General features: G+C 41.5%; 1 protein-coding gene across 1 annotated transcript in view; it reads right to left on the bottom strand.

Annotated features, from left to right (window-relative positions):
• LOC124005662 (chloride channel protein 2-like) overlaps positions 1–15960 on the bottom strand; it is a 78666-nt gene that overhangs the window by 24739 nt on the left and 37967 nt on the right. Inside the window, exons 9-12 of the mRNA XM_046315106.1 lie at positions 10813–10897; positions 7427–7528; positions 7052–7136; positions 6007–6156 (exon numbers count right to left, since the gene is read on the bottom strand). Coding sequence (XP_046171062.1) covers positions 6007–6156; positions 7052–7136; positions 7427–7528; positions 10813–10897 — 422 coding nt within the window. The remainder of the gene's footprint in view (positions 1–6006; positions 6157–7051; positions 7137–7426; positions 7529–10812; positions 10898–15960) is intronic.

The following is a 15960-nucleotide window of genomic DNA, read 5'->3' as shown; positions in this document are numbered from 1 at the left end:
GCAGCTAACCGATCGTGGCAGCTGTACATAGTCTATCGGCAAATAGCCCACCCATTTTTACCTACCTCATCCCCATACTGTTTTTATTTATTTACTTTTCTGCTCTTTTGCACACCAATATCTCTACCTGTACATGACCAACTGATCATTTATCACTCCAGTGTTAATCTGCAATATTGTAATTATTTGCCTACCTCATGCCTTTTGCACACAATGTATATAGACTCCCCTTTTTTTTCTTCCTATTGTGTTATTGACCATAGCAGCTCACACTGCTATGGTTTATCTTGGCCAGGTCGCAGTTGCAAATGAGAACTTGTTCTCAACTAGCCTACCTGGTTAAATAAAGGTGAAATTTTAAATAAATAAAAAATAAAAAAATTGGCTAAGGTGTATTTAAACTTGCGACTTCAACTGTATTTGCAGATATGTGCACCACGTCATTAGTCTTTTTCTCTGTCTGATATGTGTTCATGTGTATGGAATTTGCACTGAGCCATTGGGCCCACCCTTCAACCTAATTGCGTAACGCTTGGTAGGCCTGGGCCAGCCTTCTTCTTTCACTGTGCAACTTCATTAGACCTGATCATATGATTGTGCTTTCTCCGGAAAAAAATGTCATGCACGTAGCTCTCTTTCTCTCACTCAAGCCGGCCATAGATTGGAACTAAAAAAGAAAGAGGTTAAAAGAGGTAGCTTTATCCAGCCATAACTCTGCTAATTATGTAGCTAGAATGCTATTAATAATGTAGCTAGAATGCTATTATTAAGTAATACTATTAATGATGTCAGGCCCGAAAGAGAACTATATCTAGATATTGAATTATAGGGTTGTTCATGAAAGACAAAGGCAGAAAAATGATTGATATCGGATGTTTTTCCGAGATGGCCTCAAGGATGAAAAACCTTGTTGCCTCATCCAGTCCATAAAAGTAATCTTCGGTCGAAAGGTAAGCGACTAAGCCTTAGCATTAGCTAGGCTAGTCAACAGTTTGTGTCATAGCATGCTTTCAAAGCTAACGTAGATAGCTAGCATTCATGGTAAATGCATCACACTGTCCATCTAGCCAACTGAAAACCGTTACAAAATGGGAAATCGCTCTACTAATATATGTATGTTGTGTATTTTTGTAGCTGCATAGAATCTCTTATTGACTGGCTAAAATTGTGGACATACTGTAGATGTTTGTAACTACCAGTGTCTAGCTAGCTGGCTAGGCTATGTTTACAACTGGTGGTCTTTAACTATAGGAAACAGTAGTAAAGAGTGTCAAGGACCTGAATTTAACAGTGTGGAAGATGCTACATTTCATTCTGTCAAACATGCTTGCCATTGCCACAACCTGGACTGGTGCAGGGGATAAGGCCTGTTTCAAAGGCTTGTTTCTAAAGACTATGCTTCACAGTAAGTTTTGTTATTATTAAATGTGTTACTTTTCAGTACATTTTTTAAACTCGTTGCGTAAGACCTGGTACAATTGAAATGTAACTAAATGTTCATTCTTTGTGTATAGGAGCCATTAGAAAGAACCCTGCAACCCGGGATGCCACGGACGAGAGGTCCAGATTCAGGTCACCCTTTACCTGAAAGGGGCCTCCAATGGAAGGCGGGAGAAGGCGGTGCAGAGGGGAGAGGGATCCGCTGCAGTGAGGATTCAACATTAAGTCTCGGACCACCTATCTCAAAACCAGCCCACTTTAGTCTTACGGACCAATGCAATAGGTATGTCACCTAACTTCACTATGTAGATATACTTTAATTATAATTCTATGCTGCTACTACACTGTAGTTATTCCACTCTATACACAAACAATGTCCATACTATATGCCTAAAGGTATTTTTTTCTTCTTCTTCTTAATGTGTACTTTTACAATGTCACTTATTTTATTCCTTTACTATGCCACTTTGAATACTATGTCACTTTTGTTGCGATTGCACTGTGATATTTCACTGGATTTATTTGTTGTCACCTGTTGATCCAGGGAACATGGACTGGCACTCTTCATCTGATCATTTATGCACAAATAATCATTTACAGTAGTTGTACCTACTTATTGGAAATCACAAAACGTTTTTTAAATGGACATGGCATCCATTGTCGTAAATAATACAAATCTATAAATATTTTTTTTAAATACTGGAAAAATGTATGCATGCCGCTGGAGATACAGCATGTCACTGAATTGCCATATAAATCCTTAGTCATATCTTGTGCATATATTTGCATAGGACGTGTCACTGTTATGTTATATTTGTAATGGTGAAGGGATACAACAAAAGAGAAACGAGTAGTGATGCATTTTCCAGCACAGATTCTGTGTTATTACATAGCAACTACCATCTCTGTTTCCAGGTAACACTGTGGGCTAGTTGGGATGTTTAAAGCGGATCCTTTGTTCGCACCAGCCAGGGCATTTGAACTGATTCAAGAGGCCGACCCAAAACAATGCCCCCAGAGGAGAGGAATTCAGAGCGGTCTTCTAGTGAGACTTAGGAGGTGCGCACACCGCCCACTTCTTCCAAGTATATTACTCGCTAATGTTCAGTCCCTAGATAACAAAGTTGACGAGAACAGGGCAAGGGTTGCTTTCCAGAGAGACATCAGGGATTGTAACATACACTGTTTCACGGAAACATGACTCTCAGTGCATCGTGCTGAAAGGAATTAACATCTCTCTGGGAAGAAGAAGCACGGGGGTGTATATTTCATGATTAACGACTCATGTTGTAATTGTAATAACATACAGGAACTCAATTCCTTTTGTTCACCTGACCTAGAATACCACAATCAAATGCTGACCTTATTATCTCCCTAGAGAATTCTCTTCGGTTATTGTCACAGCCATGTATATCCTCCCTCAAGCCGATACTACCTAAATTATATTGGCATATCGACTGTAGCACTCGCGCTGAAAAAACACTGGACCATTGTTTCTCTAACTTACATCATTCATACAATGCCCTCCCCCACCTCCTTTCAGCAAATCAGACCACGATCCCATTTCTCTGCTCCAGCAGGTATATCTCACTGGTCACCCCCAAAGCCAATTCTTCCTTTGGCCGCCTTTCCTTCCAGTTCTCTGCCGCCAATGACTGGAACGAACTGCAAAAATCACTGAAGCTGGAGACTCATATCTCCCTCACTAGCTTTAAGCACCAGATGTCAGAGCAGCTCGCAGATCACTGCACCTGTACATTGCCAATCTGTAAATAGCCCATCCAATTGATTTATTTATCTTGCTCCTTTGCACCCTAGTATCTCTACTTACACATCCATCTTCTGCACATTTTCCATTCCAGTGTTTAATTGGTATATTGTAATTACTTTGCCACCATGGCCTATTTATTGCTCTACCTCCCTTATCCTACCTCATTTGCCCATGCTGTATATAGACTTTTTCTACTGTATTATTGACTGTATGTTTGTTTATTTATGTGTTGTTGGATGTGTCGAACTGCTTTGCTTAATCTTGGCCAGGTTGCAGTTGCAAATGAGTACTTGTTCTCAATTAGCCTACCTGGTTAAATAAATGTGAAAATATATATATATATATCCTCCCTTCCTATAAGCAGAAACTTTGTGATAAGGACTATTCAACGCTGGTCTGACCAAGTGGAATCCACGCTTCAAGACAGGCAAAATGTCAGTATTGAGACAAAGTGGAGTCGCAATTCAATGGCTCAGACAAGAGAAGTTTGTGGCAGGGTCTACAGACAATCACGGACTACAAAAGGAAAACCAGCCACGTCACAGACACCGACGTCTTGCTTCCAGACAAGCTAAACACGTTCTTTGTCTGCTTTGAGGACAACACAGTGCCACCGACGAGGCCAGCTATCAAGGACTGTTTGCGCTCCTTCTCTGTGGCCGACGTGAGTAAGACATTTAAATGTGTTAACTCTCGCAGGGCTCTCGCTAGACGGCATCCCTAACCACGTCCTCAGAGCATGCACCGACCAGCTTGCTGGTGTGTTTACGGAAATATTCAATTTCTCCCTATGCCAATCTGCCGTACCCACATGCTTCAAAATGGCCAGCATTGTTCCTGTACCCAAGAATGCAAAGATAATTGAACTATTATCCCGTAGGCACTCACTTCGGTCATCATGAAGTGCTTTGAGAGACTAGTCAAGTATCATATCACCTTCACCTTACCTGTCACCCTAGACCCACTTCAATTTGCTTACCGCCCCAATAGGTCCACAGACAATGCAATCACCATCACACTGCACAATGCCCTGTCTCATCTGGGCAAAAAGGAATACCTATGTAAGAATACTGTTCATTGACTATAGCTCAGCATTCAACACCATAGTACTCTCCAAGCTCATCATTAAGCTCGAGGCCCTGGGTCTGAACCCAGCCCTGTGCAATTGGATCCTGGACTTCCTAGGGAGCAAACAACATCTCCACTTCGCTGATCCTTCAGAGCAAGCCTTATTCTTCACAAAACAGCGGGGGAGCACCCCCCTATCCACATCGACGGGACAGCAGTGGAGAAGGTGGAAAGTTTTAGGTTCCTCAGCGTACATATCACTGACAAACTGAAATGGACCACCCACAGAGAGAGTGTGGTTAAGAAGGCGCAACAGCGCCTCTTCAACCTCAGGAGGCTGAAGAAATTAAGCCTGTCACCTAAAAGTTTTACAGAAGCACAATTGTGAGCATCCTGCATGCTGTATCACCACCTGGTACGGCAACTGCACCGCCCACCACTGCAGGGCTCTCCAGAGGGTGGTGCGGACTGCACAACGCATCACAGGGGGCAAACTACCTGCCCGCCAGGACACCAGATGTCACAGGAAGGCCAAAAAGATCCTCAAGGACAACAACCACTCGAACCACTGCCTGTTCACTCCGCTATCATCCAGAAGGCGAGGTCAGTACAGGTGCATCAAAGCTGGGACTGAGAGACTGAAAAACAGCTTCTATCTCAAGGCCATCAAACTGTTAAATAGCCATCATTAGCATGACTTGAAATCATTGGCCACTTTAATAAATGGAACACTAGTCACTTTAATAATGCCACTATAATAAAATGTATATATTTTTCATAACTCAACTCATATGTATATACTATCTACTTTATCTTAGCCTACGCTGCTCTGAAATTGCTCATCCATATATTTATATATTCTTATTCCATTCCTTTACTCAGATTTGTGTGTATTAGGTATTTGTTGTGAAATTGTTCGATATTACTTGCTAAATATTGCTGTACTATCGGACCTAGAAACACAAGCGTTTCGATACACTCGCAATAACACTGGATAAACACGTATATGTGACCAATAAAATTTGATTTGATTGCATAGAAATTACTGTCTAGTTAGCAGTAATTAAGGCCAGCTGCCAATGTGATCTAATGGATCTATGTCAGTAACTCTACACCCTACGCTGCTTTCACACACACACACACACACACACACACACACACACACACACACACACACACACACACACACACACACACACACACACACACACACACACACACACACACACACACACACACACACACACACACACACACACACACACACACACACAGGGGATTACTAAAATAGTACCAATGGGCACAAACACAAAGTCAGTGACAACGTCAAAATATATGCCAGAAATACTGGTACATATACAGTAGGGGGCTGGACACACACACACACACACACACACACACACACACACACACACACACACACACACACACACACACACACACACACACACACACACACACACACACACACACACACACACACACACACACACACACACACACACACACACACACACTGGCTGTGTCAACCTTGGAAGTGACATTGGAAGAACAGAGGGGTTGGGATGGGACAGCACCATCAGAGGAGTGAAGGTAAAGGTGTCTGATTTTAGGACAGAGGAGAGAGGGATGGGACAAGAGGACAGGACAGGACTTTTAAGCAGTTTCTTTAACTCCTTTCCTTTAAGACCACTAACAGGAGAAAGGTTAGGCTCCTGTGTGCCTACCTTCATGACGACAAAGAGGGTGAGGGTGACGAAGACGTTGACCTGGGGGTGTTTCCAGGCCTGGGAGTTGCTGTCAAACTCCTCGGGTATGCCCTGCTTAGACCACGTCTGGTTGTCTAGCAACGTCTCCAGGGACTCCATCTGGGTCAGCTGCATGGGGGAAACAGGAAGTGACATCATATCAGACAGATGGAGGCCTAAAGTCAGCAGGCATTTATGTAATTTTTTATATATCCCATATTGGTCCCAAGCTCCTACCCAAAGCATTGAAGCAAATATGAAAGGATTGGATAGGTATAAGCAACACAGCAATAATTATTCCTTTCGGAGGGCAAGGAGAAGCTATTACATTAGCGCTATCCCAATCTACATGGAGTGCCATGGAGTAGGTGCTAGGCAGGGGATAGGGTTGCAAAGGGTCATAAACTTTCTGGTAAATTTTTACATGGGAATTTGGGGAATTTTGCTTAAATTCATCAAACACATTAGCTTGTGACAGTGAATTTATTGTGGGATACACAAGGCAATTCTATGTCTTGTGTCGTATTTTGGTTAATTAAACTTTCCCCAATTGCAACCCTCTGCATGCACAGTGCATTCTTCCATCACATGTACAGCTGATTCTCAAGATCTTGCGCACTAATGGGATGATATTGAGCCCACACTACTATACTGTCTGAGCCAAGAACTACATGCTTTCTGGTTTTGATTACAATACTGGGTGGGGTGAGTATATTTTATAAGACATACATGATTTTTTGTTAACTTTTAAATAGTAGCCTCCAGCAAAGTGTTTAAATAATTTCTAACTTTTAACAATTTCTGCTAGTTAGTTTTTGCTACCATGTGGGTTTTAGCTTGCTTGAGCCTGCTAACTGAGGAGTGTTAATTCACCTGTTTCCATACATGTTTCATTTTAAAACATTTATCACACACACACAACAGTACTTATCTGTGTTTCTAACTATCAACTCTCCTCTGATTTCACCTGTGTTATCCACAAAAACCCACTGGCCATGGTTTGGAAGGGTGGAACTAAACTAACCTTGGCTGCCATGAACTGTCCGAAGCCAGGGGGAAACGTTAGCGTAGACACAAGCAGAGTGACCAGGGCTGGGTACAGCAGACGCCTGAGAGGAGAGAAGAGGAGAGAGGGAGGGAGGGAGAAGAGAAAAAAGGGAGGGTGAGAGGGAGAGGAGAGAGAGAGAAGAGGATGAGAGAAGAGAGGGAGGGTGAGAGGAGAGAGAAGGAGGCATGGTGAGAAGGAGGAGAGAGAGAGAGAGAGAGAAGAGCAAATAGGGAGGGTGAGAGGTGGAGTAGAGAGAGGGAGGTTGAGAGAGAGAGGAGAGAGACACACACCGGGATACAGGTACTCTCGCTAGGACCCAGTAGGGGCCACTGTCTGATGTTGATGACTTACTTCTTCATGAGAAACTTTTTGATGGTCTTCTGGTTCCTGATTAACTGGACTATCTGCCTGTTCAGGCAGACAAACAACGCCCCGCCAAGACCACTGGCAATACTGTGGCGAGAGAAGAGGGGGAAAGGAGGAGTGGGGAGGGAGGAGGGCGAGATTAAAAGGAGAAAAAGACAGGTGTAGAAAGAGAGAGAGAGAGACCTGTTTATATAAGCTTGTGTTTTAAGTAAGTACCCAAGTATGTGTCCACTTTGTGGAAGTTACAATAGGACAGAGAGGCAGAGTTTCTCCAGCCACCAGAAACAAGTGGTTGCAGAGCCTAGAGCTGGGATGATGAACTGAAAATGACTGATACCTGTTCAGTGACTTTGCTACACAACGTTCCAGTAGATTGTTCTAAAATCATTATTTGGTGAATAGTAATAGCCTATACATTGTGTTGATTCCTGCATTGTGTAGATCTGCCTGTCCCGTTTCGCTGTACAAGTATACAGTGCATTCGGAAAGTATTAAGACCCCTTGACTTTTTCCACATTTTAAAATTGTTAAAATAAGAAATTATCCTCATCAATCTACACACAATAGCCCATAATGATAAGGCAAAAACAGGTTTTTATACATTTTTGCAAATGTATAAAAATAAAAACATACTGTATTTTCAGAAGTATTCAGACCCTTTGCTAGGAGACTTGAAATTGAGCTCAGGTGCATCCTGTTTCCATTGATCATCCTTGAGATGTTTCTACAACTTGATTGGACTCCATTTGTGGTAAATTCAATTGACTGGACATGATTTGGAAAGGGGTCTGAATACTTTCCGAATGCACCGTATGACCATTGATCAGTGTAGGCCGTAGTATGGTTCTGATGCACTCGCAGAGCAGAACACGCCATTTTCAGTGAATAGAAATGGCCTACATCAAACTGAAAAGTTGTTTTAGAACATTAACCTATATTTACTGATAGATTAATCAATTAACCTACATGGTTATATAGCCAAAAATAAATCAGGTTACACATCAAAATATCAATCATGCATTCCCTGGATATGTTAGATGAAATAGCTGACTTTTTTAACCATAGGCTACCATCTCAGTTGTCCAACTTGACACTGGAAAAAACATGTCTACAGCCCTGCCCCAAAAACGTTAACTTTGTTGTTTGTCGTTGTATTTACTGTTAAAGCAAATAGTTACATTTATCACAATATGGATTTTGTTCATATCACCCAGCTCAAAGTTCCCCATCAGTTACAGCCAATTACTGTATATGAATGCTCATAAATTCATGTTCCTGCATAATTAAATATTTAAAATACTCCTGAATAATTGGTGAATAGATGATATTTCACTCTCTCTCTGTCAGAGACTGAATCACGGACCTACTTTGAGTTTATTTTACTTTTTACAGGGACAGTGCACATTAATCGACGTTTCAGTAAAAGTGCCGGTTTTAGCCAGCCGGCTAATTTTCAACCGCAGTCCCTGGGCAGGTTATTAAAAACAATTACAATATAGACAATTATTGAGCAGTGAGCACACGTAGAGCAACATAGGACAAGTGTCACGTTCGTCATAGTGAGGAGACCAAGGCACAGCGTGATATGAATACATGTTCTTTAATTAATGAAGACCACTAAACAAACAAAAATGACCGTGACGCTACTGAGTGCTGACATGCAACTACACATAGACAATAACCCACAAAATACCCAATGAATATGGCTACCTAAATATGGTCCCCAATCAGAGACAACGATAAACAGCTGCCTCTGATTGAGAACCAATCCAGGCAACCATAGACATAAAAACACCTAGACTGGGAAACCCATAAACATACAAAAAACCTAGACAGGACAAAACAACACATATCACCCTTGTCAAACCCTGACCTAACCAAAATAATAAAGAAAACAAAGATAACTAAGGTCAGGGCGTGACAACAAGCAAGACATAGCATGCAGACAGAGCAACATAGGACAAGCAAGATGTAGCATACAGACAGAGAAACATAGAACAAAAAGCAGCAAGACAAAATTCATAAAAGTAACAAAGTGTTTCCACACCTCACAAGCTGCAGAAAACAGACAACATGGAAAGCGGCAATACACAGCTAGGGATTATGATCACAAATCTGAATGACCTTTTTCACATGCTTTTTAAAGGAGAGGTTGGAATCAAGTATGATGCCAAGGTACTTAAAATCAGATACCACCTGGAGCTTCTCCAATGACACATAGACATCTGGCTCAGTAGCATCTGTTGCCCTCTTTGTGAAGAACATACAAACATTGAGATGCAAACACGAGTCACTGAGCCACTTTGTAACCTGGACCATTACAGTAGTGAGTTCTTGTGCAGCTTGTTGTTTGCTTTTTGCATGCACATATATCACTGTATCATCTGCATACATTTGAACTTCAGACCCAGTACAGACAGAAGTGTGATAAGACTGCTGTTTTGTTTGATTGTGAGTCAAAGCTCCACTCCTCAGATGCTGAGTGGGAGGACATCCTCCAGACAAGAAGGAAAAAGGAGAAAAAAAGAGGGGGATTTTCTTCTCTTTGGGAGCCCACACAGTTAAGCACAGGGCTCTTCTTTCATCTGAGATGGAAATAGAGAGAGAAAGAGAGAGGGCTCTGGTCCTATTCAGTTCTGTGGTAAGCCTGTAGGCTACTCTACTACGGTAACAGCAAGCTAAAATAAGTCGTCCTAAATGCACCACCTCAATGGCTGAATTATCCATGTGAGGTGATTAACATTAGGAGGCTATCCTCCTATACACTCACACCAGCTTTCACTGGCTAACAGAGGCAACAAAGAGCTCAATGGCTAACAGAGGCAACAAAGAGCTCACTGGCTAACAGAGGCCTCACTGGCTAACAGAGGCAGCAGAGGCCTCACTGGCTAACAGAGGCAACAAAGAGCTCACTGGCTAACAGAGGCAACAAAGAGCTCACTGGCTAACAGAGGCCTCACTGGCTAACAGCGGCAACAAAGAGCTCACTGGCTAACAGAGGCAACAAAGAGCTCACTGGCTAACAGAGGCAACAGGGGGCTCACTGGCTAACAGAGGCCTCACTGGCTAACAGAGGCAACAAAGAGCTCACTGGCTAACAGAGGCAACAAAGAGCTCACTGGCTAACAGAGGCAACAAAGAGCTCACTGGCTAACAGAGGCAACAAAGAGCTCACTGGCTAACAGAGGCAACAAAGAGCTCACTGGCTAACAGAGGCAACAAAGAGCTCACTGGCTAACAGAGGCAACAAAGAGCACACTGGCTAACAGAGGCAACAAAGAGCCCACTGGCTAACAGAGGCAACAAAGAGCACACTGGCTAACAGAGGCAACAAAGAGCTCACTGGCTAATTGAGGACAACTTAGACTCACCCAAGGACAGCGAAGGCTGGGAGCTCCTGGAGGTCAAAGGGGAAGTCCTGACGGAAATTGGTTGGCAACAGAGCTGTGATGGTCACTGTGTAGGAGAGAGGGATAGAGAGAGAGAAATAGAGTGATTAATCGTTATCAAAATGTTTTTAAAGGGCTATATCAGTGTTTCCCAAACTCAGTCCTGGGGCCCCCCTGGGTGCACGTTTTGTTTTTTTCCCCAGCACTACACAGTTGATTCAAATAATCAACTAATCATCAAGCTTTGATTATTTGAATCAGCAGTGTAGTGCTAGGTCAAAAAACTAAATGTGCACCCCTTGGGGACCCGAGGTCTGAGCTTGGGAACCACTGGGCTATATACAGTACAGACCTTACCTCAATGTTTTATTAAGGCAATATACAGTATACACAGCTAACCAAAATTGGTTCTATGAAAGTTACCAGAACAGTTGTTATGTTGTGGCAAATGTTCTCATAACACAGACTGTCCAGTTGTGCTGATGATTATACAATGTTTGTATAAAACATTAGCCTGACAATGCAAGGATGTTACCAGAACACATATAGTCTGTTCTTTAAAGGTTTCCAGAATGTTTCATTAGGTTGTGCTAACAGTCTGGTGGGAACATTTTGGGGACATCACAAAAGATATGTGACCCGTTTCAGGAAACTAGGCGTATGTTGCGGGTCACTACTTCACACGAGAGCCATTTTAACAAAAACAATTTTTATATCAAAATGTGTTTTAGCCACAGAGCCTTGTTGGTTTAGCCACAGAAAAAGCAAGCAACTTTTCCGCTAGCCATGATTGCTGAGATAATGAGTGGGCTGGACATGCCGAGAGATGAGTTCGGATTGGTCTGCCATAGAGCACACATTTTGTCTATTTGAGCTGGTCAGTATGTGTAGGTAATCTTGTCTAACACAGCTTTTAAAAATATATATATTGCTTAGTAGAGCTGCATAAGTGTTGCTCTATACTTTCTGGAGGACTGAGTTTTGAAATCAGTGGAATTAGCGTATGATAGCTAAGGAGATGGAGAAAACCCCTGTCTCCGGATTACATCTTCAAACTATAGGCAACAATGGCACCCGTGACAGGGGGAAGCATCCAACCATGATGCATACAGTTAAGATATTCTAGCTAGCTACATTTTCAGATATTGCATGTTCTAATTTTGACAAAGTAATTTTCATTTCAAGTTAAAGTGTACTGTTAGCTAGCTAGCTAATGTTAAGCGTATGATCTTATTATTCGTATCTCAGAGGCATTAGCTTGGCTAGTTATAGCCTAATGTTAGCTAGCTAACATTGATCCTGGTTGGTTAGCTACCTGCAGATTCATGCAGGGTAGTAACATCATGAGTTGGGATTATGGTTCATTGTTTGGCTAGCTAGCTAGCAAACGTAAACTCGCACACCGCCTTGGTCTGTACAATTGCCCTTATTTTAGCACCCCAAAAATGTAATACTTCCAAATCAACTGTAATGTCAATACCATTGTAAAGCACAATTTCTCCCCTTTCCATCAAAGTCAATTACATGGATAAAAGCGTCTGCTAAATGGCATATATTATTATTATTATTATTATATATTACTTAAACGCTTCCCATTTCTGCATAATTCAAGCAGGCAATGAGCCCCGTCGGGTATTTTTAAAAATGGCGAGTGAGGAAGCAAAACTAATGCGTGATAGTGAGAAGGAGAGATGTCGTGTGAGAAAATTGCTTTTTTTTCACTCGATCTGTCCAACTTATCACCTTATCGCCTCTAAAATGTAAATAAAACACTATAAAGAGTTTATATAATGTTTCATTACATACCTATTTGAAGGTGTGTGTCAAATTTTAATCGGGTTTTTAGGGCGGTGCTAAAGTGATCTTAGAAGTAAACAGCGGCTTTGAGAATGATGATCGCATGCAATGATGACGAAAAAAATGACTAGGTATCCCCCCTTACCCCCGTCACTGTCCATTTCTTGTTTTTAAAGGATGATAGAATTGCTACACCTGGTGGAGAGAGATTGTAAGACAGAAATAGTTGCTTTATGCGTGCTGTACGTTACGACATGACACGTCAAGATGTAACGGAGGGTCAGTTTTTTCAACTTTTCTCCAATACTATAGAGCCATTACCATGTCGCTCAACGCTTGAATAGAAACCTAGTTCACACCCCCGATTTTGACGTCAACACAGTCGCTACAATATCATTAGTTTTCTTTGTAGCCTCGTTTGAATGTTGCGGTTGCGCACATTTGTACGGAATGGCGTGTGTTAACGTTACATGTCTTAACAAAAGACTCCACTATGCAAGTATCCATTTCAATAGAATGTCACTGCGACAACTGTTGATAGACGTAGCCAGTCAATTTGCTCTGGCTATCAACTTCGATTTCAGACGGGGGAAGAAAGTCTAGCTAGCTAAATTTTCTGATATTACACGCTTTTAATTTTGACAAAGTATTTTCATTTCAAGTGAAAGTGTACTGTTAGCTAGCTAGCTAACGTTACTGTATGACCTTATTAGTCATATCTCAGAGCAATTTGCTTTGCTTGTTATAGCCTAATGTTAGCTAACTAACCTGGTTGGTTAGCTACCTGCAGATTCATGCATGGTAGTAACATCATGAGTTGTGACTATGGTTCAATGTTTAGCCAGCTAGCTACATCTCTTAACAAAAGACTCCACTATGCAAGTGCCCATTTTAATAGAATTTCACTACAACAACTGTTACCCAGTTAACTTGGATGCTTGACTGCTGTTGTTAGGACAGAAAGCTTGGATCAACCCTTAAAGAGATTGGTGGAGCTAAAGATTAAGAGGGTGTGAACGATGCTGAATTGGTGTAGACAAAGAAGAGCTCTCCAGTACTTACCAAAACATTCAAATGCCATTATCTCAAATGTCTATCAACTTCCATATACATCAGTCAAGGATATTCGTATTATAATTCAATTTGGTACACATGTTGCAAATATTGTCAAGACTCAACTTATGCAAGATCATCCATGATGGTGCTATAACAGGCACATCTCTTGATCTATTTGACTCAGAATGATGACATTTGGCACGCATGCTCAGGGATATGAGTCTAGCTAAACCCCCCTATATCTCAGACACCACTGACCCGATACTGACGAAACTTTGGTGAATGATGCATCTTGCCATAGAGATCCTGCATTCACAATATTACACTATTTAGCCCGGGGGGGGGGGGGGTGCGCGCTATAGTAATCCACTGTAAATTAGTCACACGAGATATCTCAGAAACTACTGGCCCGATTTTGGACAAAACTGTTGGTGAATAATGCGTCTTGCCATAGAGCTCCATAATTGACACTTATTGGCCCAAGGGGGGCACGGCATCATTCATGGGGAAGTCATGTTTATTGTTGCCTTGTTTATTATCTATCCTGATTGCCTAGTCTTTACCCCTTCCTACATGTACATATTACGTCAACTACCTCGTATCCTTGCACATTCACTCGGTACCGGTTTCTCCTTGTTTATAGCCAAGTTTTTGTTATTTATTGTGTTAATATTTAACATTCTTATCTGCAAATGTTCTTACTTTTTAACTCTGCATTGTTGGGAAAGGGATCTTAAGTAAGCATTTCACGGTAAAGACTACACATGTTTTATTCGGCGCATGTGACAAATAAAATGTGAATTGATTAACATTCTTTGGATAATATCCTAATTAAATAGAATGATTTACGAAGATTGAAATGCCATATCTTTAAAAGTTTTGCAACTTCATATAATAATTTAACATTATACATCAATATAATGTGCCTTGGTTAGGGAGGTGACCAAGAACCCGATGGTCACTATGACAGATCTCCAGAGTTCCTCTGTGGAGATGGGAGAACCTTCCAGAAGGACAACCATCTCTGCAGCACTCAACCAATCAGGCCTATATGGTAGAGTGGCCAGACGGAAGCCACTCATTAGTAAAAGGCACATGACAGCCCGCTTTGAGTTTTCCAAAAGTCACCTAGACTCAGACCATGAGAAACGAGATTCTCTGGTCTGATGAAACCAAGATTGAACTCTTTGGCCTGAATGCCAAGCGTCACGTCTGGAGGAAACCTGGCACCATCCCGACAGTGAAGAATGGTGGGGGCAGCATCATGCTGTGGGGATGTTTTTCAGCGGCAGGAACTGGGAGACTAGTCAGGATCGAGGGAAAGATGAACAGAGCAAAGTACAGAGAGATCATTGATGAAAACCTGCTCCAGTGCACTCAGGACCTCAGACTGGGGTGAAGGTTCACCTTCCAACAGGACAAAAACCCTAAGCACACAGCCAGGACAATGCAGGACTGGCTTTGGGACAAGTCTCTGAATGTCCTTGAGTGGCCAAGCCAGAGCCCAGACTTGAAACGGATCGAAAATAGCTGTGCAGTGACTCCCCAAATACAGGTGTGACAAGCTTGTAGCGTCATACCCAAGAAGACGTAAGGCTTAATCACTGCCAAACTACTGAGTAAAGGGTCTGAATACTTATGTAAATGTAATATTTCCATTTTTTATTTGTAATACATTTGCAAAAATTTCTAAAAACGGTGTTTTGTTTTTGTCATTATGGGGGTATTTGTGTGTACAGTAGATTGATGATGATTTCTTAAAAGACTGTAACGTAACAAAATGTGTAAAAAGTCAAGGGGTCTGAATACTTTACGAATGCACTGCAGAACATTGTAGCAATGCTTTGAGAAATACTTCCATTATCGTTGAAGTTTGTTTTTAGAACAATTCTGGATCATCATGTCATAACCTTACAGAATCATTTTATAAGAGTCTTGCAAGAAGTTTGCTATTATAGATGTTAGTAGTAATGTCTCCCTCAACATTAACTGAATATTTTGGAAAGAATATTGTTGGTTGAAAAATTATTCTAAAGTTTCTTCTTTAAAACGTTAGACTTGATTTTCCCTAATGAAAAATGTATCAGCCCATACAAAAATGTCCATTAATCATAATCCACTTATTAATTCACATTTCCTGTTGCTGCAAGATTATTTTCCTGCTGTGAGAAACTGGTCCCATTAAGATCCCATTAAGATCCTCGGATATCCATTAATGTTAGTGAAATATTCCAGTGATGTTTTCTCAGAACTAATTGAATTGAATGCAGATGATTG

This window comes from Oncorhynchus gorbuscha, linkage group LG19, assembly GCF_021184085.1.
Source record: "Oncorhynchus gorbuscha isolate QuinsamMale2020 ecotype Even-year linkage group LG19, OgorEven_v1.0, whole genome shotgun sequence".
NCBI lineage: Eukaryota > Metazoa > Chordata > Actinopteri > Salmoniformes > Salmonidae > Oncorhynchus > Oncorhynchus gorbuscha.
The sequence above is the reverse complement of the archived record's forward strand: the minus strand, read 5'-3'. Positions and strand labels throughout refer to the sequence as shown.